This window comes from Pholis gunnellus (genome assembly GCF_910591455.1).
Source record: "Pholis gunnellus genome assembly, chromosome: 5".
NCBI classification, from domain to species: domain Eukaryota; kingdom Metazoa; phylum Chordata; class Actinopteri; order Perciformes; family Pholidae; genus Pholis; species Pholis gunnellus.
In genome coordinates this window covers 440,001-463,103 of record NC_136531.1, presented here as the reverse complement: position 1 = coordinate 463,103, position 23,103 = coordinate 440,001, and the positions used below count along the sequence as shown (strand labels likewise).

The 23,103-nt window shown below is 43.1% G+C and overlaps 2 protein-coding genes across 2 annotated transcripts in view; both read right to left on the bottom strand.

Moving 5' to 3' along the window:
• Window positions 1–812: 812 nt before the first annotated feature.
• LOC306696495 (3-oxo-5-alpha-steroid 4-dehydrogenase 2-like) lies at window positions 813–8,904 on the bottom strand (the record flags this gene model as incomplete). Its single annotated transcript, XM_079160127.1, has 5 exons — window positions 813–1,355; window positions 1,894–2,044; window positions 2,748–2,849; window positions 5,830–5,993; window positions 8,624–8,904. The coding sequence occupies 5 exons, from the start codon at window positions 8,902–8,904 to the stop codon at window positions 1,289–1,291; spliced, it is 765 nt and encodes a 254-aa protein (XP_079016253.1). The 3' UTR covers window positions 813–1,288.
• Window positions 8,905–20,225: 11,321 nt separating this feature from the next.
• The window catches only part of LOC306696501 (equilibrative nucleoside transporter 1-like), a 10,999-nt gene continuing 8,121 nt past the window's right edge, over window positions 20,226–23,103 (bottom strand). The window contains exons 9-13 of the mRNA XM_079160136.1: window positions 22,995–23,053; window positions 22,633–22,741; window positions 21,454–21,539; window positions 20,806–21,005; window positions 20,226–20,460 (exon numbers count right to left, since the gene is read on the bottom strand). Of these exons, the coding sequence (XP_079016262.1) occupies window positions 20,349–20,460; window positions 20,806–21,005; window positions 21,454–21,539; window positions 22,633–22,741; window positions 22,995–23,053 (566 nt within the window). The 3' untranslated portion in view covers window positions 20,226–20,348. The remainder of the gene's footprint in view (window positions 20,461–20,805; window positions 21,006–21,453; window positions 21,540–22,632; window positions 22,742–22,994; window positions 23,054–23,103) is intronic.

Below are 23,103 nucleotides of genomic sequence, written 5' to 3'. Positions count from 1 at the left end.
GTGTGACTCAGAGAATAGACTTCATATTTACCCCAAAACAAACCAAACAATAATAATAATATATTTATATATGTATATACAAAAGTACCGTATCCCTGCATTTAACTCAAACTCTATGAAACACCACCCTGTTCTAACCGTGTCAACACTGTCTCCTCTGTCCTTGTTCCTACTTCCTAACCCGTGTACTCTTGTGAATATGATATAAATGTCTCGTTCTCTTCTCCGTCACACCTGTTTTTTGCCACATTTGTTTGATATTTCTTCCCAAATAACAGACTTGAGCTCTGCCTCCCTGATGCTCATCTTCATATCTGTCTCCTGTCTTCAGCCTCAGCTGATCAGAGACTCTTGTATCTGACTGAAGGACTTCATGCCCATCGTAGATCAACCAGCGCTGCCAGCATCTCCACTGTGTAAACTACATTATGGGATGTTGTTGTCTCTGCTGCAGGATGCGTTCAGTGCTCCGCTGCTCTTAAAGCCTGAAGCCCGTCACCGTGCGGCCTCATCTCATCCAGGCCACAGACGTGCTTTATATCAGTCACACATCTCCTCACATGACTCTCTTCTGCATGTTTCCTCTATTAAAGAAATACCACATCAACGTATATTTGATCCTCCATGTTTCTACACGAGACCTATAAAAACTACATTTCTTCTCTCTCTCCTCTCTGTCAGCTGGTTTTTGCCACATTTGGTTGATTCTCTTCTCTAAATAATACACTTGACCTGCTTTACTGAGACTCATTTGCATATCTGTTTCCTTCCATCTATGAAACACAGACGAGACTGTTGAGATGACGTAAAACAATCATTTTATTGTTGAAGTGTTCTCTAACTTATCATCCTCTGGTTATTAAGTCTTTGATCATTTTCATATTGTGAACTTCATTTTATTTATTAAAACAAACCAGTAAAGTTAAAACAGCCACCAGTACGACACGCACTCACGCGGAGGGAACCCCACAGCGAGTCAGGAATCAGAGCCCTGAACCAGGTTTTCATATACAGGAGGCTGGTTTGTTGGAACAAAATTCAATTTAAACCAAAAGATGGTTTTGAAGAAGATTTTTGAAAGTGGTCTCCAGTTTAAAGCCCTGAATTTAAAAGTACTAACAAGTAAAAGTCCTGCGTTCTAAATGTGACTGAAGTACAAAAGCATCAGCAACAAAATAAACGTGAAGGTGACGCTGCTGCAGTAATGTGCTCGTCATCGGCTGCTCGGGTTTTTCTCTTGTTCTCCGGAAGCTGCAGATGGAACCAGGAGCTCAGATGTGGTTCCCGGTCACAGTATGAAAGGAATGACGGCTCTTCTGGAGCGAGGGTAGTCCTCAAACCTCTGCTGGTAGTCTCTGCAAGACCCACAATCCCGTTAGACCTGATCCCCCCACTGACGATATTAGACAACAGCACTCAGACTCAGACTGTTAAAGAGATGACTTTAAAAATGAACCGTTTTGTTTCAGCTGTGACGAACAACTGAACTCATATTTCACTTGAAGTCCACTTCAAAAGAACCTGATAATTCATCTGTTTCTAGAAAACCAGCCCAGTTTACTGTGACTGTGGTTTGTTTTAGCTGGCGAGCTAACGTTAGCGGATGTTCTAGTCTCACAGACCTGAACTCGTTGTGGCAGAATGAATGTTTATTCTTAGTTCACAACAGATCCAGAGTGTCAGAGTTCTAACGTCTGACGTCTGGTCCTCTCACCGTGTCAAAATAACAAATGATATGAGGTCACGTCAGCTTATTCTTCAACAAACTCCTCCAGAGTAATGTTGTAACTCTGTGACTCTGTCATTGTCTAGCTGCCAACATCCTTTAATGGGGGACAAGATGGAGGCTGTGACGGGACCTGTTCTGTTGTAGGGAGGGGGACTCAGACCTACCTGTGGTGCTGGTAGGCTCTGGGCCCGATGGAGCACACGGTGAAGAAAGCAAAGGCGGTGGCGGGTAAAGACCACGAGGCTAAAGCGAAACCACACCACTCCAGGATCTCACCCAAGAAGTTGGCGCCAGACACAAACTCAAACATCCCCCCTAAAGGGAGAAATAAAGGATCAGTCAGGTTCTGAAGTGAATCAGGTTCTGAAATGAATCAGGTTCTAATGAGAATCAGGATCTGAAATGAATCAGGATCTGAAATGAATCAGGTTCTAAAGTGAATCAGGATCTAACGAGAATCAGGTTCTGAAGTGAATCAGGTTCTAAAGTGAATCAGGTTCTAAAGTGAATCAGGATCTAACGTGAACCAGGATCTAAAGTGAATCAGGATCTAAAGTGATTCAGGTTCTAAAGTGAATCAGGATCTGAAGTGAATCAGGATTTGGTGTCAATCTGGTTCTAAAGTGAATCAGGATTTGGTGTCAATCTGGTTCTAAAGTGAATCAGGATCTAAAGTGAATCAGGTTCTATAGTGATTTAGGTTCTAAAGTGAATCAGGATCTAAAGTGAATCAGGTTCTATAGTGAATCAGGATCTAAAGTGATTCAGGATCTAAAGTGAATCAGGTTCTAAAGTGAATCAGGTTCTAAAGTGAATCAGGATCTAAAGTGAATCAGGATCTAAAGTGAATCAGGTTCTATAGTGATTTAGGTTCTAAAGTGAATCAGGATCTAAAGTGAATCAGGTTCTATAGTGAATCAGGATCTAAAGTGATTCAGGATCTAAAGTGAATCAGGTTCTAAAGTGAATCAGGTTCTAAAGTGAATCAGGATCCAGTGTGGATCAGGATCTGTGGTACCGTAGGGGATCCTGTAGACGGTCTCTCCAGGTCTTCTCAGGTCTCGCAGGATGTGGTCACTGTGGATGTTGACGATCATTCCGACCACGAAGAGAAGGAAACCTTCACAATGATCAAATAGAGTTATAAGAATAAAAGCCAGCGGCTCCTTTAAATGTACGACGACGTGTTGGGTCCAACAAACCACCGTCGTTCAGCCAGCAGAGCAACGTTGACTTGTGTTAGTCCTGTAACTTCTGTACTTCAGTGACGTCACTTCTGGAGAGAATTTAACCCCAAAACCACCATCTTTATCTGGACCTCACTACGTCCTTTTGTTGGCTAAACCGAACTGAGTTTCCTGTGAAAGAGTTTATTTTGAAACGAGTGTATTCATTCAAATTGACCCGTGTTGCTGGACTTCAGTAGGAAACTCTCATACGAATGGTTGTTTGAGGATAAACTAATAAACTGTTAAAGTGAAAACGATGTGGTTTCACTTTAACAGTTAAAGAGTTTTCTTTCTGAATATTACCCCTCCCCCAGCTTTGCATCTATTACTTTTTATCTACGACGGCCCTGATTCACTGTTGTTTCAATGTATCCAAGTTTTCTTGTGTACTTTCTTTTCTGTTGTCTTTTGTTTCGAGAGTTCTTTGCAGGTTTTCAATACACAGACTCTCTTACAGTCATCTGGTCCACACATGTGGAGTCACACAAACGCTCCATTGAATCTGGGAGTCATTAAAACACTGACTCCTTTCCCATGAGTCTCCGATCAGGAGGTTGAACCACAACAGAGGTCACGGAGAGGAGGAGGAGCTGCTCACATATGGATGAGTTTAAAGGTTCTAATCAACTACTATCGTCTCAGTAAAGATCTAGAGGAGTGATGAGTTTAAAGGTTCTAATCAACTACTATCATCTCAGTAAAGATCTAGAGGAGTGATGAGGTTAAAGGTTCTAATCAACTACTATCATCTCTAAAGATCTAGAGGAGTGATGAGGTTAAAGGTTCTAATCAACTACTATCATCTCTAAAGATCTAGAGGAGTGATGAGTTTAAAGGTTCTAATCAACTACTATCATCTCAGTAAAGATCTAGAGGAGTGATGAGGTTAAAGGTTCTAATCAACTACTATCATCTCTAAAGATCTACAGGAGTGATGAGGTTAAAGGTTCTAATCAACTACTATCATCTCTAAAGATCTAGAGGAGTGATGAGGTTAAAGGTTCTAATCAACTACTATCATCTCTAAAGATCTAGAGGAGTGATGAGTTTAAAGGTTCTAATCAACTACTATCATCTCTAAAGATCTAGAGGAGTGATGAGGTTAAAGGTTCTAATCAACTACTATCATCTCTAAAGATCTAGAGGAGTGATGAGGTTAAAGGTTCTAATCAACTACCATCATCTCTAAAGATCTAGAGGAGTGATGAGTTTAAAGGTTCTAATCAACTACTATCGTCTCAGTAAAGATCTAGAGGAGTGATGAGGTTAAAGGTTCTAATCAACTACTATCATCTCTAAAGATCTAGAGGAGTGATGAGGTTAAAGGTTCTAATCAACTACTATCATCTCTAAAGATCTAGAGGAGTGATGAGGTTAAAGGTTCTAATCAACTACTCTCATCTCTAAAGATCTAGAGGAGTGATGAGTTTAAAGGTTCTAATCAACTACTATCATCTCTAAAGATCTAGAGGAGTGATGAGTTTAAAGGTTCTAATCAACTACTATCGTCTCAGTAAAGATCTAGAGGAGTGATGAGGTTAAAGGTTCTAATCAACTACTATCATCTCTAAAGATCTAGAGGAGTGATGAGGTTAAAGGTTCTAATCAACTACTATCATCTCTAAAGATCTAGAGGAGTAATGAGGTTAAAGGTTCTAATCAACTACTATCATCTCTAAAGATCTAGAGGAGTGATGAGTTTAAAGGTTCTAATCAACTACTATCATCTCTAAAGATCTAGAGGAGTGATGAGGTTAAAGGTTCTAATCAACTACTATCATCTCTAAAGATCTAGAGGAGTGATGAGGTTAAAGGTTCTAATCAACTACTATCATCTCTAAAGATCTAGAGGAGTGATGAGTTTAAAGGTTCTAATCAACTACTATCATCTCTAAAGATCTAGAGGAGTGATGAGTTTAAAGGTTCTAATCAACTACTATCATCTCTAAAGATCTAGAGGAGTGATGAGGTTAAAGGTTCTAATCAACTACTATCATCTCTAAAGATCTAGAGGAGTGATGAGTTTAAAGGTTCTAATCAACTACTATCATCTCTAAAGATCTAGAGGAGTGATGAGTTTAAAGGTTCTAATCAACTACTATCATCTCTGTAAAGATCTAGAGGAGTGATGAGTTTAAACGTTCTAATCAACTACTATCGTCTCTAAAGATCTAGAGGAGTGATGAGTTTAAAGGTTCTAATCAACTACTATCGTCTCAGTAAAGATCTAGAGGAGTGATGAGGTTAAAGGTTCTAATCAACTACTATCATCTCTAAAGATCTAGAGGAGTGATGAGGTTAAAGGTTCTAATCAACTACTATCATCTCTAAAGATCTAGAGGAGTGATGAGGTTAAAGGTTCTAATCAACTACTATCATCTCTAAAGATCTAGAGGAGTGATGAGGTTAAAGGTTCTAATCAACTACTATCATCTCTAAAGATCTAGAGGAGTGATGAGTTTAAACGTTCTAATCAACTACTATCATCTCTAAAGATCTAGAGGAGTGATGAGTTTAAACGTTCTAATCAACTACTATCATCTCTAAAGATCTAGAGGAGTGATGAGTTTAAACGTTCTAATCAACTACTATCATCTCTAAAGATCTAGAGGAGTGATGAGGTTAAAGGTTCTAATCAACTACTATCATCTCAGTAAAGTTCTAGTCACTTCACCTTAATAGAAGGTTCAACCACGACTCCCAGGGTGCATTTCACCCGCAAACATCCAATCACAGAGCTTATACGACTGTTTCATCTTTAACTTTGGCAGTTTGAGTTTTACATTCTGGCTTCTTCTCCGTGACAACGGCTGCTAGAGGCTCATGGGTATTGTAGTATTTAGAGCCAAGCTGGATGTTGTGGTGACCCACCTGCAGCCAGGCGAGCGTCGCTCAGCCAGGTGTGCTCAAACTGGGCGCAGTGCAGCAGGTGGTGTCCCTGCAGGAAGCCGTTGAGCGAGCAGAAGATGGCGGCGGCGAGGACGATGGGCAGTGGGATGGGACGTCCTCTGGTCAGGAAGGCGTAGATGAAGCTCCTGCAGAACAGTCACATCCTCTGTTTTTAGAACTTTTCACCTTAATGTGGTCGTCTTCCCTCAACATGTAACCTTTGGACACCACTTTCAAAATAAAACACTTTCTACGCTGTTTAAAAACAGACATTACTCGTTTCCTGTCATGAAGAAGAATGAAAGCAGTGATGCTCAGGAGGCCAACTAACACAAACGAATAGATGTTAAAAGGTCAATAACTCATTCTTTGAAGTTCTTTATCTCACATCGACTGGCTTAGTTCATTAAACGTATTACTTTCATTAACTCGGCACAAGGATTCAGACCAGACCTATACAATCAGATGCTGGTTTGTATTTTAGTAAATGTGGGCGTTTCTATTTTCCTCAGAAGCAGATTCAGTGATTCCTCTTTGATGGACTCTGGATTTCTATTTCTGAAGTCTTTGATATCTCATCTGTTCAAAGAGGCTGCCCGGCAGATATTTACACTGTTTGTGTGCCAAGAAATGGTTCCTGCACATAAAGAGATCATAATATTAAATAGAACATTTGTTGCTGGTAGTTGGTGCACATCCCACATCCTGAGCTTCCTGTTGGGATGGACTTCCTGTTGGGATGGACTTCCTGTTGGGATGGAGTTACTGACGGCGCTCTAACAGGGCTTTTATTTAGGAACAAAGAATTGACCCGAGTTGGATACAGTTAACTTCTGGGGCTTTTATTTTGAAAAACTACGTGCATCCCTAGACATACAGAGAGAGTTGGGGAATTTTATTTTGAAACAAAGCCTTATCCTGAGCTTCCTGTTAAGAAACAGTTACTCTGTGAGACTTCTCTTTTGAAGGGCTGGGGAGAGAGACAGCCAATAACAGGAAGCTTAAATGTGAGTAACCTTCCTGATGCAGACGCAGATGTGCATTGTGACACTTCTTATGTTCCTGTTGTAAACCTCAGTCACTGCTGTTCCTCCTGCTGACAGGATGTGTGGCACTGATGTAAAAAACTCTCTCAGCCCAAAACATAAAGAAATGTGTGAGCTGGGTCCGCTGATATATAATGTTAACATACTCTAGATCCATCACCTCGCTATCTCAACACACACACACACACACACACACACACTCACCTTTGATGATGTTACGGTAGATTACACTTTGGATTTGTTACAAAACTACATATCTCAGTCCTTCAGTGAACGCGTACTTTATTCCTCAAACATCTGCCCTCCTCCTCATCACTCATTCATGCTGTCATTGTTGATCATTGGACCAGCTGTGGGTCAGCTGGTCTCTTCTATCCAATAGCTGCCGTCTCTTTAAACATGACCTTCATGCTGCTCCACCTCCCCATCTCCACCCAGTCTCCACAGATCCATCACCTTCATCAACTCATCATTCTCTCAGCCTCATCATCAGACGCCCCTCCATTACAACAGCAGCAAAGACTGTGAAGACTTCCTCATCATGTGTTCACTATGGGCTGTCATGTTTCCTTCTCCCGACTCGTCTCTGACTGGACGTCCTGCTGCTGGTCAGCGTGTTGAACGTTCTCTGATATTAATGTTTGTTTCTGAACGCTGCTGACACACACAAGTTTGCTTTGTTTCTGTCTATCGTCTGTCAAATAAGAACAACTTGAGCTAAAGAACGTCTGTTAGATGAACGTATGAATGAAGCCTACGCTCTCTATGAATCCTCTCTGATGCGTTGATCTTGTAGAACGTGTTGAATCTAGGTTCCATGTTTAACATGTTGGACCGTGACTCACCGACCACTGAAAGACACGGAGACTCTGAGGAGAAGCCGTTGAACCGGAGGACCTGACGGTCCAGAGACCAATGTCCCCAACATGTTGTTCATTTCAATCGCCTGTTAGAAAAATCATTTTGCACAATATATGTGTTGTTTTTATTTTGAAAGTCCGTCGCTCACTGAAGCGTGGAGGACTGGAGACTGATGGACATCACTGCGTTCAACTCAGCAGACACACGTTAGTGACCTCTACGCTGAAGGTCACAGAGCGAGCGAAGGACTTTGAAAGTTAGCGGAAAGATTAACGTGAGACAACATCCGGTTTCTTCAGACGAACATCCGGTTTTCAGAATAAGATGCCAACAAAGTATGAATTATATTCACATTAAGTATGAAACATGCTGCCTGCATCTCGTGAGTTAAAGGGAAAATACTCCTGAACTGGTAGAGTGTCTTTATTCTGTGATCGCTGGGTGACCTTCATCACCTCTTCATCATCATAGTGATGAAGAGTAGAGCTGCATTCACATGAACACACAACACACACAACATGCTGAAACGTGCTGAAACATGTTGTTCATGTTCACAGCAGTGAACGTTTCACATGTCAAGAGAATCCTGCTGTGAACGTGTTTAGTTCATAGAGCAGCACTTTAACATAAAAGAGATCAATACACTACTTTAGATTCATTATTGAACTTTTTTTAATCGAGATTAAAAATGTTAATCGTTGCCTCGCGCTACTAATAATTGCATAAAGGAGGAAACTTCATTTAGAGCCTATTTATGCTGCAGAATAGATTGATTTATTTAAAAAGCCAACAAAGCTGAAAACATGCAACATACTCATTAATCCAGCAGCTTGAGACAGAAGAGAGAAACTCAGAGAAACTCGTGTAACCTGTGGAAGTAGTGCAGCATGAAGGTGCAGAGCAGCAGCGTCCTCCCGGTCCGGTCTCCGGTCCTTCCCGGCTCCTCGGTGAGCAGCAGCAGCAGCAGCGGCAGCAGGAACGCCGGGACCTCCTGCAGGAACCAGCCCAGTCGGGCCGGACAGCAGCGACCCTCCGCCGGCAAGTAGCGGCCGTACCGCGTGTGGCTCCGCGTCTGGCGCAGCATGTAGGCGGCGCCCCCGACGATCAGAGCCCAGCTCAGGCAGGACACAGCGGCGTCCCGACACTCCATCAGCGCGGCTCTGCGCGAGACTGAAGACTGGAAGCGCACCGAGGAGCGATACCTGGACCGGGTCTGGCAGCCAGTCCGAGAGGGGCAGTTTTACTGAGAATACTTAATAACACTATATTTAATAAAACTCTTTCAATTTGAACGTGTCTGGTTGTTGGACCCGACTCTGTAAGATGCAAGAAGAGTTTTTATAAGATTCTCAAGAACAAACGAACAATAACTAACAATACAAACAGAACAAAAGAAAGTGACCAAACATCTGGATTTTATTAACCCAGCAGCTCATCAGAGCCTCACAGGCAGATGACGTCAGCAGTTAAACTGCAACAAAGTTCAAACATCAGCAGAAGGACCGAGCAGGTTCTACCGATATAAAACAAGAAGAAGAAGAAGAAGAGACAGAGGAGCGCAGCATGAACACGTGATGAATAAACACGTGAATGAATGAACACATGAATGAACACATGAATAAAAACATGATGAATGAACACGTGATGAATGAACACATGATGAATGAACACATGAATGAATGAACACATGAATGAACACGTGAATAAAAACATGATGAATGAACACGTGATGAATGAACACATGAATGAACACATGAATAAAAACATGATGAATGAACACGTGATGAATGAACACATGATGAATGAACACATGAATGAATGAACACATGAATGAACACGTGAATAAAAACATGATGAATGAACACATGATGAATGAACACATGAATGAATGAACACATGAATGAACATGTGAATAAAAACATGATGAATGAACACATGATGAATGAACACGTGATGAATGAACACATGATGAATGAACACATGATGAATGAACAGCGTGATTTGGGTTAAAGTCACACTAAACCACCAGACAGACGTTAAATCTCACTTATGTGTGATTTTGGGTCCAAACTCAACGCTGCGTTCTCATTGGACGAGGGCCACAGGCACCACGGGGGTCCCTGAGCATGAACCTGGAAATTCAAAGAAACACTCGGACCGCTACGAAGACATCCCAGAGTCAGAGGCTTGTGTCCGAGTGTGATTCTAAGCTTGTTAGTTCTAAGTTGACTGTAACATGAGTGTGTGAGTGTGAAGTCAGAGGACCAGAACCTTCTCTGTGTGATAAAGTAACAGCTGCTGTGTTTTACTGCGGCGCTGAGGATCTGCCTTGTTTTGAGTGTTTTCCTTTTCCTTAACTAACACACACACACACACACACACACACACACACACACGCACACACACTCACACAACCTGTGTGTGTGTGCATATAGGTTGTGCATGTAGTGTGTAAACGCTGCCTGTATTGTGTCTCAATGCTCTGTTCAATAATCGTGGCCTCGCTGCCATTTTTGTAGTCTCGTGTAGCGAGATCACGTAGGAGATCACGTAGGAGATCACGTAGGAGATCGCGTACAAGAACGTGTACGACATCGCGTACGACATCGCGTACGTGATGTCCTACGACATCGCGTACGACATCGCGGCCACCAACCTTTTCTTTTGATCTCGCTTCTCCCCACAGACACCATTGTTTGTTGATTTTAGATCGTAGGCTTGTGATTGTATCGTAGCTGTTGTTAGCTTTATATCACTATAGACTTGATCCTGGTCCTGGTTATACCTGGACCTGGTCTGGCCTCCTGCTGTGGATCTGTCATATACATTGAATGTGTTGTAACTCTGTTGTGTGGTTCATTCTGTACACATGACATCTATCACACTCCTGCTCCTCCTGGGAGAGGATCCTCCTCTGTTGCTCCCTCAGGTCCCTCAGGTCCCTCTTCTCTCCTGTTGAAGGTCTTTGGGAGTTCTTCCTGGTCTTCCTGAGGGTCCCTCAGGTCCCTCTTCTCTCCTGTTGAAGGTCTTTGGGAGTTCTTCCTGGTCTTCCTGAGGGTCCCGGGTCAGAGGATGTCTCATGTGTACAGATTGTAAAGCCCTCTGAGGAGAACTTGTGACTGTGGGCTGTACAACAATACATTGGATTGAACGTAATACTTGTATTGATGTCAATCATTTCGTTTCATGCTGCTGATGAAGGAGGAAAATGTTTGTGTCTTGAAATATATTTGATCAAATGGATGATATCCACAGTCAGTGAGGTCTGTGAGGAGGAGGTGACCCGGGACGTCCTGACGCCGAGTTCACAGCAGATTACACACAAAGTCTACGCACAGGAGGAGACGGGAGTCACGATGGCGAGAATAACTTTTACATCATCCGTGAGCCTGAAGAGCAGCAGAGAGCTCTGTGACATGAAGAATGAAACCATGTAGCAACAAGATGAACACGCTGAGCAGCACAACTCAAGGATGAGCAGCTGACAATGTATCAGACCACGACAGGCCGAGGGAGGACAGGGGACAACAGGGGACAACAGGGGACAAGAGGAGACAACAGGAGACAAGAGGAGACAAGAGGAGACAGGAGGAGACAAGAGGAGACAAGAGGAGACAGGAGGAGACAGGAGGAGACAACGGGGGACAACAGGGGACAAGAGGAGACAACAGGAGACAAGAGGAGACAAGAGGAGACAGGAGGAGACAAGAGGAGACAAGAGGAGACAGGAGGAGACAGGAGGAGACAAGAGGAGACAGGAGGAGACAGGAGGAGACAACGGGGGACAAGAGGAGACAAGAGGAGACAGGAGGAGACAACAGGAGACAAGAGGAGACAAGAGGAGACAGGAGGAGACAGGAGGAGACAACGGGGGACAAGAGGAGACAAGAGGAGACAACAGGGGACAAGAGGAGACAAGAGGAGACAGGAGGAGACAGGAGGAGACAACGGGGGACAAGAGGAGACAAGAGGAGACAACAGGAGACAAGAGGAGACAAGAGGAGACAGGAGGAGACAGGAGGAGACAACGGGGGACAACAGGGGACAAGAGGAGACAACAGGAGACAAGAGGAGACAAGAGGAGACAAGAGGAGACAGGAGGAGACAGGAGGAGACAACGGGGGACAAGAGGAGACAAGAGGAGACAGGAGGAGACAACAGGAGACAAGAGGAGACAAGAGGAGACAGGAGGAGACAGGAGGAGACAACGGGGGACAAGAGGAGACAAGAGGAGACAACAGGGGACAACAGGGGACAACAGGGGACAAGAGGAGACAACAGGAGACAAGAGGAGACAAGAGGAGACAGGAGGAGACAACAGGAGACAAGAGGAGACAAGAGGAGACAGGAGGAGACAGGAGGAGACAACGGGGGACAAGAGGAGACAAGAGGAGACAACAGGGGACAACAGGGGACAACAGGAGACAACAGGGGACAAGAGGAGACAACAGGAGACAACAGGAGACAACAGGAGACAAGAGGAGACAAGAGGAGACAGGAGGAGACAGGAGGAGACAACGGGGGACAAGAGGAGACAAGAGGAGACAACAGGGGACAACAGGAGACAACAGGAGACAACAGGAGACAAGAGGAGACAAGAGGAGACAGGAGGAGACAGGAGGAGACAACGGGGGACAAGAGGAGACAAGAGGAGACAACAGGGGACAACAGGGGACAACAGGGGACAAGAGGAGACAACAGGAGACAAGAGGAGACAAGAGGAGACAGGAGGAGACAACAGGAGACAAGAGGAGACAAGAGGAGACAGGTGGAGACAGGAGGAGACAACGGGGGACAAGAGGAGACAAGAGGAGACAACAGGGGACAACAGGGGACAACAGGAGACAACAGGGGACAAGAGGAGACAACAGGAGACAACAGGAGACAACAGGAGACAAGAGGAGACAAGAGGAGACAGGAGGAGACAGGAGGAGACAACAGGAGACAACAGGAGACAACAGGAGACAACAGGAGACAAGAGGAGACAAGAGGAGACAACAGGAGACAACAGGAGACAAGAGGAGACAAGAGGAGACAGGAGGAGACAGGAGGAGACAACGGGGGACAAGAGGAGACAAGAGGAGACAACAGGGGACAACAGGGGACAACAGGGGACAAGAGGAGACAACAGGAGACAAGAGGAGACAAGAGGAGACAGGAGGAGACAACAGGAGACAAGAGGAGACAAGAGGAGACAGGAGGAGACAGGAGGAGACAACGGGGGACAAGAGGAGACAAGAGGAGACAACAGGGGACAACAGGGGACAACAGGAGACAACAGGGGACAAGAGGAGACAACAGGAGACAACAGGAGACAACAGGAGACAAGAGGAGACAAGAGGAGACAGGAGGAGACAGGAGGAGACAACGGGGGACAAGAGGAGACAAGAGGAGACAACAGGGGACAACAGGGGACAACAGGAGACAACAGGGGACAAGAGGAGACAACAGGAGACAACAGGAGACAACAGGAGACAACAGGAGACAAGAGGAGACAAGAGGAGACAAGAGGAGACAACAGGAGACAAGAGGAGACAAGAGGAGACAACAGGAGACAGGAGGAGACAACAGGGGACAAGAGGAGACAAGAGGAGACAACAGGGGACAACAGGGGACAACAGGAGACAACAGGGGACAACAGGAGACAGGAGGAGACAACAGGGGACAAGAGGAGACAAGAGGAGACAACAGGGGACAACAGGAGACAACAGGAGACAGGAGGAGACAACAGGGGACAAGAGGAGACAACAGGGGACAACAGGAGACAGGAGGAGACAACAGGGGACAAGAGGAGACAAGAGGAGACAACAGGGGACAACAGGAGACAACAGGAGACAGGAGGAGACAACAGGGGACAAGAGGAGACAAGAGGAGACAACAGGGGACAACAGGAGACAACAGGAGACAACAGGAGACAACAGGGGACAACAGGGGACAACAGGGGACAACAGGAGACAACAGGAGACAAGAGGAGACAACAGGGGACAACAGGAGACAACAGGGGACAACAGGGGACAACAGGAGACAACAGGGGACAACAGGAGACAACAGGGGACAACAGGGGACAAGAGGGGACAACAGGGGACAACAGGAGACAACAGGGGACAACAGGGGACAACAGGGGACAAGAGGAGACAACAGGGGACAACAGGAGACAACAGGGGACAACAGGGGACAACACACACACCAGCTGAACACTTTGTGTGTCATCAATGTGGCAACTTGGACATTAGAGAAGAGACGACCCACAATCTCCACAGAACACTAACAGGACAAGAGGGAGGACTCAGCATGAGCCATCAGAGGGAGGAGCACACACACACACACACACACACACACACACACGCACGCACGCACGCACGCACGCACACACACACACACACACACACACACACACACACACACACACACACACACACACACATCATTTTGGAACCAGCTGTTCCATTGTACTTTCATATACTATATAACTATATATATATAACTATATATATATATAGTTATATATATATATATAACTATATAGTTCACCTGTTGTATCACTAATAGTGTTCAAACATCCAAATACAGCAGTTTGGCTTCATTTTGAGAGCCTGTTTCTGTCTCTCACAGGATTTTCTCGTGTGTCTCTGGAGGTCTAGCTCAGCCTCTCATCGGTCGGTTTCGGTCTATGAGTCTCCTTCGACGCGTCAGAGTCTCAGGGATGCGGTCGCATCGGCCTGGTGTTGGTTGACAGAACGTTTAGCCAGTAAATATCAAAAAAGCGCCGCACATCCCCGAGCCTATTATTCCATTCGCCAAAAGTCTGACCCCCTAAGTCTGACCTCCTAAGTCTGACCCCCTAAGTCTGACCTCCTACCCGAAGGTCCCACTCGTTAGGTTGACCCCCCATTCTACAGGAAACACATGAGAAACACACAGGACACACGTAGGAACAGGGTTTTTATCCGGGAACCGGGGAGTTATGCCGTTCTTTTCGTGCTTCTTCGTGAAGGTGAGGTGCTGCTCAGACTGTTCTCGGTGAAGCGGTCTGTTGCTCTGGCGTTTGTTTGCTCACAGCTCTGAACTGGTTTCACGGAGAGAAATTCTGAAGACATCTCTGGATTCGTTGTCGAATCCTCGTGCTCTCTGGTGTGTTGCTTGGCCGTGTTAGCCGTTAGCTTTTTCTCGCCGGAGTGCGTAGCTCGCCGAGTCATGGTCGAAAAATACGTGATATTGTGGTTCATCTTCTTGTATATTATATTAGTTTGTGTATAGTTGTGTTTGCAGTGTGTAAAATGGTTATGTTGGCCAGACTTTATTCTTTAATCAAGCAAACAGGTAAGCCAGCATCGTTAGCAGTGAAAGCTAATAAATACGTCCACGCAGAATGAAACTCTACTTTCCTCCGTGACTTCTCTTTTTGGGGATTTATCCGTCGATAGTTTACTGAGGGCGGGTCTGCAGATCATGATGAGCTGCAGGGAAAGACGTAATAGGATGTGACGCACATTTTACTTGACAAAATATTAAAACATTTGTATTTAAGGTCAGGTGTTACTGACCGTGTTGTCTTTACTAGCAGCTGTTGCGATTAGCGAGCAGCGCGTCCAGCGGCGTTATCAGACCTACGGAGTGTCGTGTTCTTTAAGAACATATAAGAATTCACGTGAGACCAAACTGCTTTCAACTAAACTCTTTATTAGCCTGAACCAACAAAACCCTTCTGCCCCGATACCGACCCTTTTTCCCAGGTTCCCCTGCTTCCCCTACATTGCCCCTGGGTCCTAAGTCCCTACATATCTTATTGAAACATCTATGTATGAACATACATTTATTGTAACACCACACGGAGCGGCCTCTGAAGTCACGTTAGCAGCTTTGAGCAACCAATCTACTTCCTGTTTACACCGGCACCCACCCGCACGCCCAGTGCACGTGGATAGTCACGTGGTATTTGATTTCAGGCGTTTAAGTCTGGACGGAGATCATCTAGAAAACGATGCTGAAACGCCGTTTCAGAGGAAAACGTGTTGGTGTGGATGTAGACTCAGGGAGCCGCTACAGAGGTTACCGACCCCTGACCCCCGACCCCTAGCCCAATCCGACAAACACCGTCACCACAATGAACACCAGCAGAGGACAACACCAAGCAAAACACCGTCACCACAACGAACACCAGCAGAGGACAACACCAAGCAAAACACCGTCACCACAATGAACACCAGCAGAGGACAACACCAAGCAAAACACCGTCACCACAACGAACACCAGCAGAGGACAACACCAAGCAAAACACCGTCACCACAACGAACACCAGCAGAGGACAACACCAAGCAAAACACCGTCACCACAACGAACACCAGCAGAGGACAATACCAAGCGGTGGAAACATGCTTCGGCGCGGCGTTCCTTTGTTTGGCATCTTGGCAAAATGTGCATCTAACAACGCGCATCACATGAACTCCAGAGAAGCGTTTTTATTGTTCCAGGGTTGTTGTTGTTTTTACTTTCTGTCGAAGAGAAAAATGATGAAAACAAAACTCACATCCAAACACCACCGATGCACCGTTCTAGTTGGTTTGTTACTCGGGCAAAAGAAGTGAAATGTTCAGTCGGGATTTACAGTCGAGGTTGATTTTATTGTAGTGATCAAAAGCAGTCTCTCTCTTACAAATAATAATCAAATAAAAAACTCTTTGCTTCCTGGTGTTCAGTGCCCCTACACACCAATAAATACAACAAATAAAATAATCAAACCAATGAGCAACAGTCATACTATTGTATGTCGTAGAAAATCCTGAAAAGTAATAAAAATTCATAGTATATATGACATCATATATGACTATGACATACAATAGTATCACTTTTGTCAACATACTATACTATTAACTATACTATATAACATATACGACATATATATGTGTATATATATATATACACATATATATGTAAACATATATACATATAAAACATTTCTTTTTATATTTTCTTCCTCTTTACTTAAGATTTCATCAAACTTATTTTTTTGTCTTTTTACAAAATGTACCAAAACGCTGGCAACGACATCATCAGTCCACTATAGTAAAAATAAATATGATAATTTATTTATCATACCCGATACATATATATATATATATATATATACATATATATATATATATATATATATATATATGTATATATATATATATATATACATTGAAACATATAGGTATATGTGTGTGTGTATATATAGACACACAGAGACGTCTACATTCTCTTCCCATCACTTTGTCCCATCAGAGGCCTCATCATGTCAGACGGAGATCTTTATTGAGGAGGTTCATGCTCCTGATGACGCTGCTGTAGCACCAACATCACGATGTTAACTTTGGTCTGTTGAGCTGCATAAAAAACAGAAACTTTGAACTTGTTCTCTCAAAGATTCAGGTTCATCTTGAAAACATGCTGGAACATCTAAAACGTTGACATTCAGTTGGAACTCGTAACAAGATGGAAACTTGAACTTTAACATAAATGTTTTAATGACCCATAACAGAGTTAATGTAATGGTAAGCAAGTCGTTTTCCAGTTGACGCAGATATAAGCAGTTGGTTTTCATGTTAAACCAGTTATTAAGATGTAGTTTCCCATTTAAACCAGTTATTAAGACGTAGTTTCCCATTTAAACCAGTTATTAAGATGTAGTTTCCCATTTAAACCAGTTATTAAGATGTAGTTTCCCATTTAAACCAGTTATTAAGATGTAGTTTCCCATTTAAACCAGTTATAAAGACGTAGTTTCCCATTTAAACCAGTTATTAAGACGTAGTTTCCCAGTTAAACCAGTTATTAAGACGTAGTTTCCCAGTTAAACCAGTTATTAAGATGTAGTTTCCCATTTAAACCAGTTATTAAGATGTAGTTTCCCAGTTAAACCAGTTATTAAGACGTAGTTTCCCAGTTAAACCAGTTATTAAGATGTAGTTTCCCATTTAAACCAGTTATTAAGATGTAGTTTCCCATTTAAACCAGTTATTAAGATGTAGTTTCCCAGTTAAACCAGTTATAAAGACGTCGTTTCCCAGTTAAACCAGTTATTAAGATGTAGTTTCCCATTTAAACCAGTTATAAAGACGTCGTTTCCCAGTTAAACCAGTTATTAAGATGTAGTTTCCCATTTAAACCAGTTATTAAGACGTAGTTTCCCAGTTAAACCAGTTATTAAGACGTAGTTTCCCATTTAAACCAGTTATAAAGACGTAGTTTCCCAGTTAAACCAGTTATTAAGACGTAGTTTCCCATTTAAACCAGTTATTAAGATGTAGTTTCCCATTTAAACCAGTTATAAAGATGTAGTTTCCCATTTAAACCAGTTATAAAGACGTCGTTTCCCAGTTAAACCAGTTATAAAGACGTAGTTTCCCAGTTAAACCAGTTATTAAGACGTAGTTTCCCAGTTAAACCAGTTATTAAGACGTAGTTTCCCAGTTAAACCAGTTATTAAGACGTAGTTTCCCAGTTAAACCAGTTATTAAGACGTAGTTTCCCAGTTAAACCAGTTATTAAGACGTAGTTTCCCATTTAAACCAGTTATAAAGACGTCGTTTCCCAGTTAAACCAGTTATAAAGACGTAGTTTCCCAGTTAAACCAGTTATTAAGACGTAGTTTCCCAGTTAAACCAGTTATTAAGACGTAGTTTCCCAGTTAAACCAGTTATTAAGACGTAGTTTCCCAGTTAAACCAGTTATTAAGACGTAGTTTCCCATTTAAACCAGTTATTAAGACGTAGTTTCCCATTTAAACCAGTTATTAAGACGTAGTTTCCCAGTTAAACCAGTTATTAAGACGTAGTTTCCCAGTTAAACCAGTTATTAAGACGTAGTTTCCAATTTAAACCAGTTATTAAGATGTAGTTTCCCATTTAAACCAGTTATTAAGACGTAGTTTCCCAGTTAAACCAGTTATTAAGATGTAGTTTCCCAGTTAAACCAGTTATTAAGATGTAGTTTCCCAGTTAAACCAGTTATTAAGATGTAGTTTCCCATTTAAACCAGTTATTAAGACGTAGTTTCCCATTTAAACCAGTTATTAAGACGTAGTTTCCCAGTTAAACCAGTTATTAAGACGTAGTTTCCCAGTTAAACCAGTTATAAAGACGTCGTTTCCCAGTTAAACCAGTTATAAAGACGTAGTTTCCCATTTAAACCAGTTATAAAGACGTAGTTTCCCAGTTAAACCAGTTATTAAGACGTAGTTTCCCAGTTAAACCAGTTATTAAGACGTAGTTTCCCAGTTAAACCAGTTATAAAGACGTAGTTTCCCAGTTAAACCAGTTATTAAGACGTAGTTTCCCAGTTAAACCAGTTATTAAGACGTAGTTTCCCAGTTAAACCAGTTATAAAGACGTAGTTTCCCAGTTAAACCAGTTATAAAGACGGAGTTTCCCAGTTAAACCAGTTATTAAGACGTAGTTTCCCAGTTAAACCAGTTATTAAGACGTAGTTTCCCATTTAAACCAGTTATTAAGACGTAGTTTCCCATTTAAACCAGTTATTAAGATGTAGTTTCCCAGTTAAACCAGTTATTAAGACGTAGTTTCCCATTTAAACCAGTTATTAAGACGTAGTTTCCCATTTAAACCAGTTATTAAGACGTAGTTTCCCATTTAAACCAGTTATTAAGATGTAGTTTCCCAGTTAAACCAGTTATTAAGACGTAGTTTCCCATTTAAACCAGTTATTAAGACGTAGTTTCCCAGTTAAACCAGTTATTAAGACGTAGTTTCCCAGTTAAACCAGTTATTAAGACGTAGTTTCCCATTTAAACCAGTTATTAAGACGTAGTTTCCCATTTAAACCAGTTATTAAGATGTAGTTTCCCAGTTAAACCAGTTATTATTAAGACGTAGTTTCCCATTTAAACCAGTTATTAAGACGTAGTTTCCCAGTTAAACCAGTTATTAAGACGTAGTTTCCCATTTAAACCAGTTATTAAGACGTAGTTTCCCAGTTAAACCAGTTATTAAGACGTAGTTTCCCAGTTAAACCAGTTATAAAGACGTAGTTTCCCATTTAAACCAGTTATAAAGACGTAGTTTCCCAGTTAAACCAGTTATTAAGACGTAGTTTCCCAGTTAAACCAGTTATTAAGACGTAGTTTCCCAGTTAAACCAGTTATAAAGACGTAGTTTCCCAGTTAAACCAGTTATTAAGACGTAGTTTCCCAGTTAAACCAGTTATTAAGACGTAGTTTCCCAGTTAAACCAGTTATTAAGACGTAGTTTCCCAGTTAAACCAGTTATTAAGACGTAGTTTCCCATTTAAACCAGTTATTAAGACGTAGTTTCCCAGTTAAACCAGTTATTAAGACGTAGTTTCCCAGTTAAACCAGTTATAAAGACGTAGTTTCCCATTTAAACCAGTTATAAAGACGTAGTTTCCCAGTTAAACCAGTTATTAAGACGTAGTTTCCCAGTTAAACCAGTTATTAAGACGTAGTTTCCCAGTTAAACCAGTTATAAAGACGTAGTTTCCCAGTTAAACCAGTTATTAAGACGTAGTTTCCCAGTTAAACCAGTTATTAAGACGTAGTTTCCCAGTTAAACCAGTTATTAAGACGTAGTTTCCCAGTTAAACCAGTGCTCTTAAGAGAAAGGACAGAGCAGCCCCTAAAGCCAAACCCAGCGACAGAAAGAAAGCCATGATGGTCCCGGCTGTTTCTGCTTCATGAGGAAGAACATTCCTGAAACAACAAGTAGTTTATATTAGTTATTCACACTAATTACAAAATATGAAATATTTAATATAATGGTAAATGCAGATGATGATACTGTGACTGTGAGTAATATGAATCAGACGCATCAGAAGGTTACATTACTGTAACCCTAGTTCTATGAGCACAGGCAGAGCCCTCTACCTAGGAGCTCCGTCGTTCCTTCACCGCTGGAGAGGATGTAGGACAGCAGTGTGTGCTGCCTTATGTACTGTGGGGTCCACACATGGAAGAGAGTTACCTATTGAGTCCAGTTGAGGGCTCAACCGTTGCTTATAGAACTAGGGTTACATTACTGTAACCATCGTTTCTTACTTCGGACCAAAGCACATGCAGAGGCTGGCCAGGTATCCATTACTGAAGGCGAAGAGGATCATGAAGAAGATGAACCAGCCGTCGTGATGGAAGAAGATGGGAAGGTGAAGACGAGGCTGAACGTTACACAGCATGAAAAGAGGGACGAAGATGAGGCGACACAAGATGGACACAGGAAGTACCATGCTGTCCTTCCTCGGCTGGAAACAGAGATAATGACTCAAATTCAACAATGTATCAATACATCTATACATAATATTAAACAACACAAGAAGAGAGGACAGACTGAATGAACCGGGTGGAGACAGAGGACAGACTGAATGAACCGGGTGGAGACAGAGGACAGACTGTATGAACCGGGTGGAGACAGAGGACAGACTGAATGAACCGGGTGGAGACAGAGGACAGACTGAATGAACCGGGTGGAGACAGAGGACAGACTGAATGAACCGGGTGGAGACAGAGGACAGACTGAATGAACCGGGTGGAGACAGAGGACAGACTGAATGAACCGGGTGGAGACAGAGGACAGACTGAATGAACCGGGTGGAGACAGAGGACAGACTGAATGAACCGGGTGGAGACAGAGGACAGACTGAATGAACCGGGTGGAGACAGAGGACAGTTAATGCTCGATATGAAACTCACCCACATACAGACTGCCGTTAAGCTCCGCCCGGCCCAGTCACACAGGTTAAAGAGCAGGAAACAGCTGACTGGGATGAAGAACTGCTCTGTTAAAGAAAACAGAAAGAGTCAAACAGCGAGTTGATCTGACTGTTAAGGTTATAAGTAATCAGCTTCAGTGCAGAACGTCTTCTTCTTCTGGTGTTTTTGTCCATCACCAAACATCTGACCGACCTGATTTACAAAAAGCCCAGAATACTAAGAACATTGTATTTAGTGTGAATGCTGAGTCAGCAGCTCTGTTCTTCTTCATGTTCTTTCTTTTATTGTTTGTAAACATGTTTAAACATTTTCTTTTAATCTTCAAATCCTTTTGAACCTTTTCCACTTTGAAATGCTCATCTTTCTGTCAGGGATTTCATTATATTAATCAGATTTTATTTTACATTATTTTCAATACTTACACTTAAAAATACCTTTCAGTAAACATCAATCGATTCACAAACGTTCAAGCCATCTGCACCCTCCATGCTGTGCTTAGTTCTTCTTTGTACGATGCATCCTTCCATTATCTTGAACTTATCCTGATCGGGGTCACGGGAGCCGATATACGTTCGGCAGACTTTCATCACAAACTAACAATCAACCTGAGCTGCCTGTCTTTGGACTGTGGGAGGAAGAGTAGCGGACAAAGACCCACGCTGGGAGGAAGAGTAGCGGAGAAAGACCCACGCTGGGAGGAAGAGTAGCGGAGAAAGACCCACGCTGGGAGGAAGAGTAGCGGAGAAAGACCCACGCTGGGAGGAAGAGTAGCGGAGAAAGACCCACGCTGGGAGGAAGAGTAGCGGACAAAGACCCACGCTGGGAGGAAGAGTAGCGGAGAAAGACCCACGCTGGGAGGAAGAGTAGCGGAGAAAGACCCACGCTGGGAGGAAGAGTAGCGGACAAAGACCCACGCTGGGAGGAAGAGTAGCGGACAAAGACCCACGCTGGGAGGAAGAGTAGCGGAGAAAGACCCACGCTGGGAGGAAGAGTAGCGGACAAAGACCCACGCTGACACGTGAAAGACACACTAACTCCCGTCCAGCCGGTGGACCACGGTGCAGCCCTTTTATAGGAGCTCTTTATATGGAGATGGTTGAAAGCATAAGACCACCACAGAAGAAGAAACCTTTTCTGAGCACACCCAGGACGACTTACCCCAGGAGCCCCCGTCAGCGAGGGTGGATTTGGTGTCGGCAGTGATGGCGGGAAACGTTCCGATGGTGACGGTGAAGGTGAAACAGACCAACAGAGCCAGCCGCCAGATCTGAAGAGTCAGCCGGCAGGAAGACACACGTTTAATGAGTGAAAACATTATATGAAGATACGTGTCCTGCTCCACCTAAACATGATGTAAACACAGACGAACCCACAGAGGTCCTCCTCAGAGTCTAGCATTGATTATTCATAGTTCTCTGTTGTGTTCTTTTCCTCAACACAGATCCTCAGCAGTGAGCTGAAGCCGATCGATTGACTTGATTACAAATGTGATTGAACTTTGTGATTCTTGTGTCTCTGACCTTCTTAAAGATGTTTATCATTGAGACGTTCTGTTTCATGTCCTGGTCAGCAGCTTCACCTTCACCCCAAGAAGAAGAAGAAGAAGAAGAAGAAGAAGAAGGAGAAGAA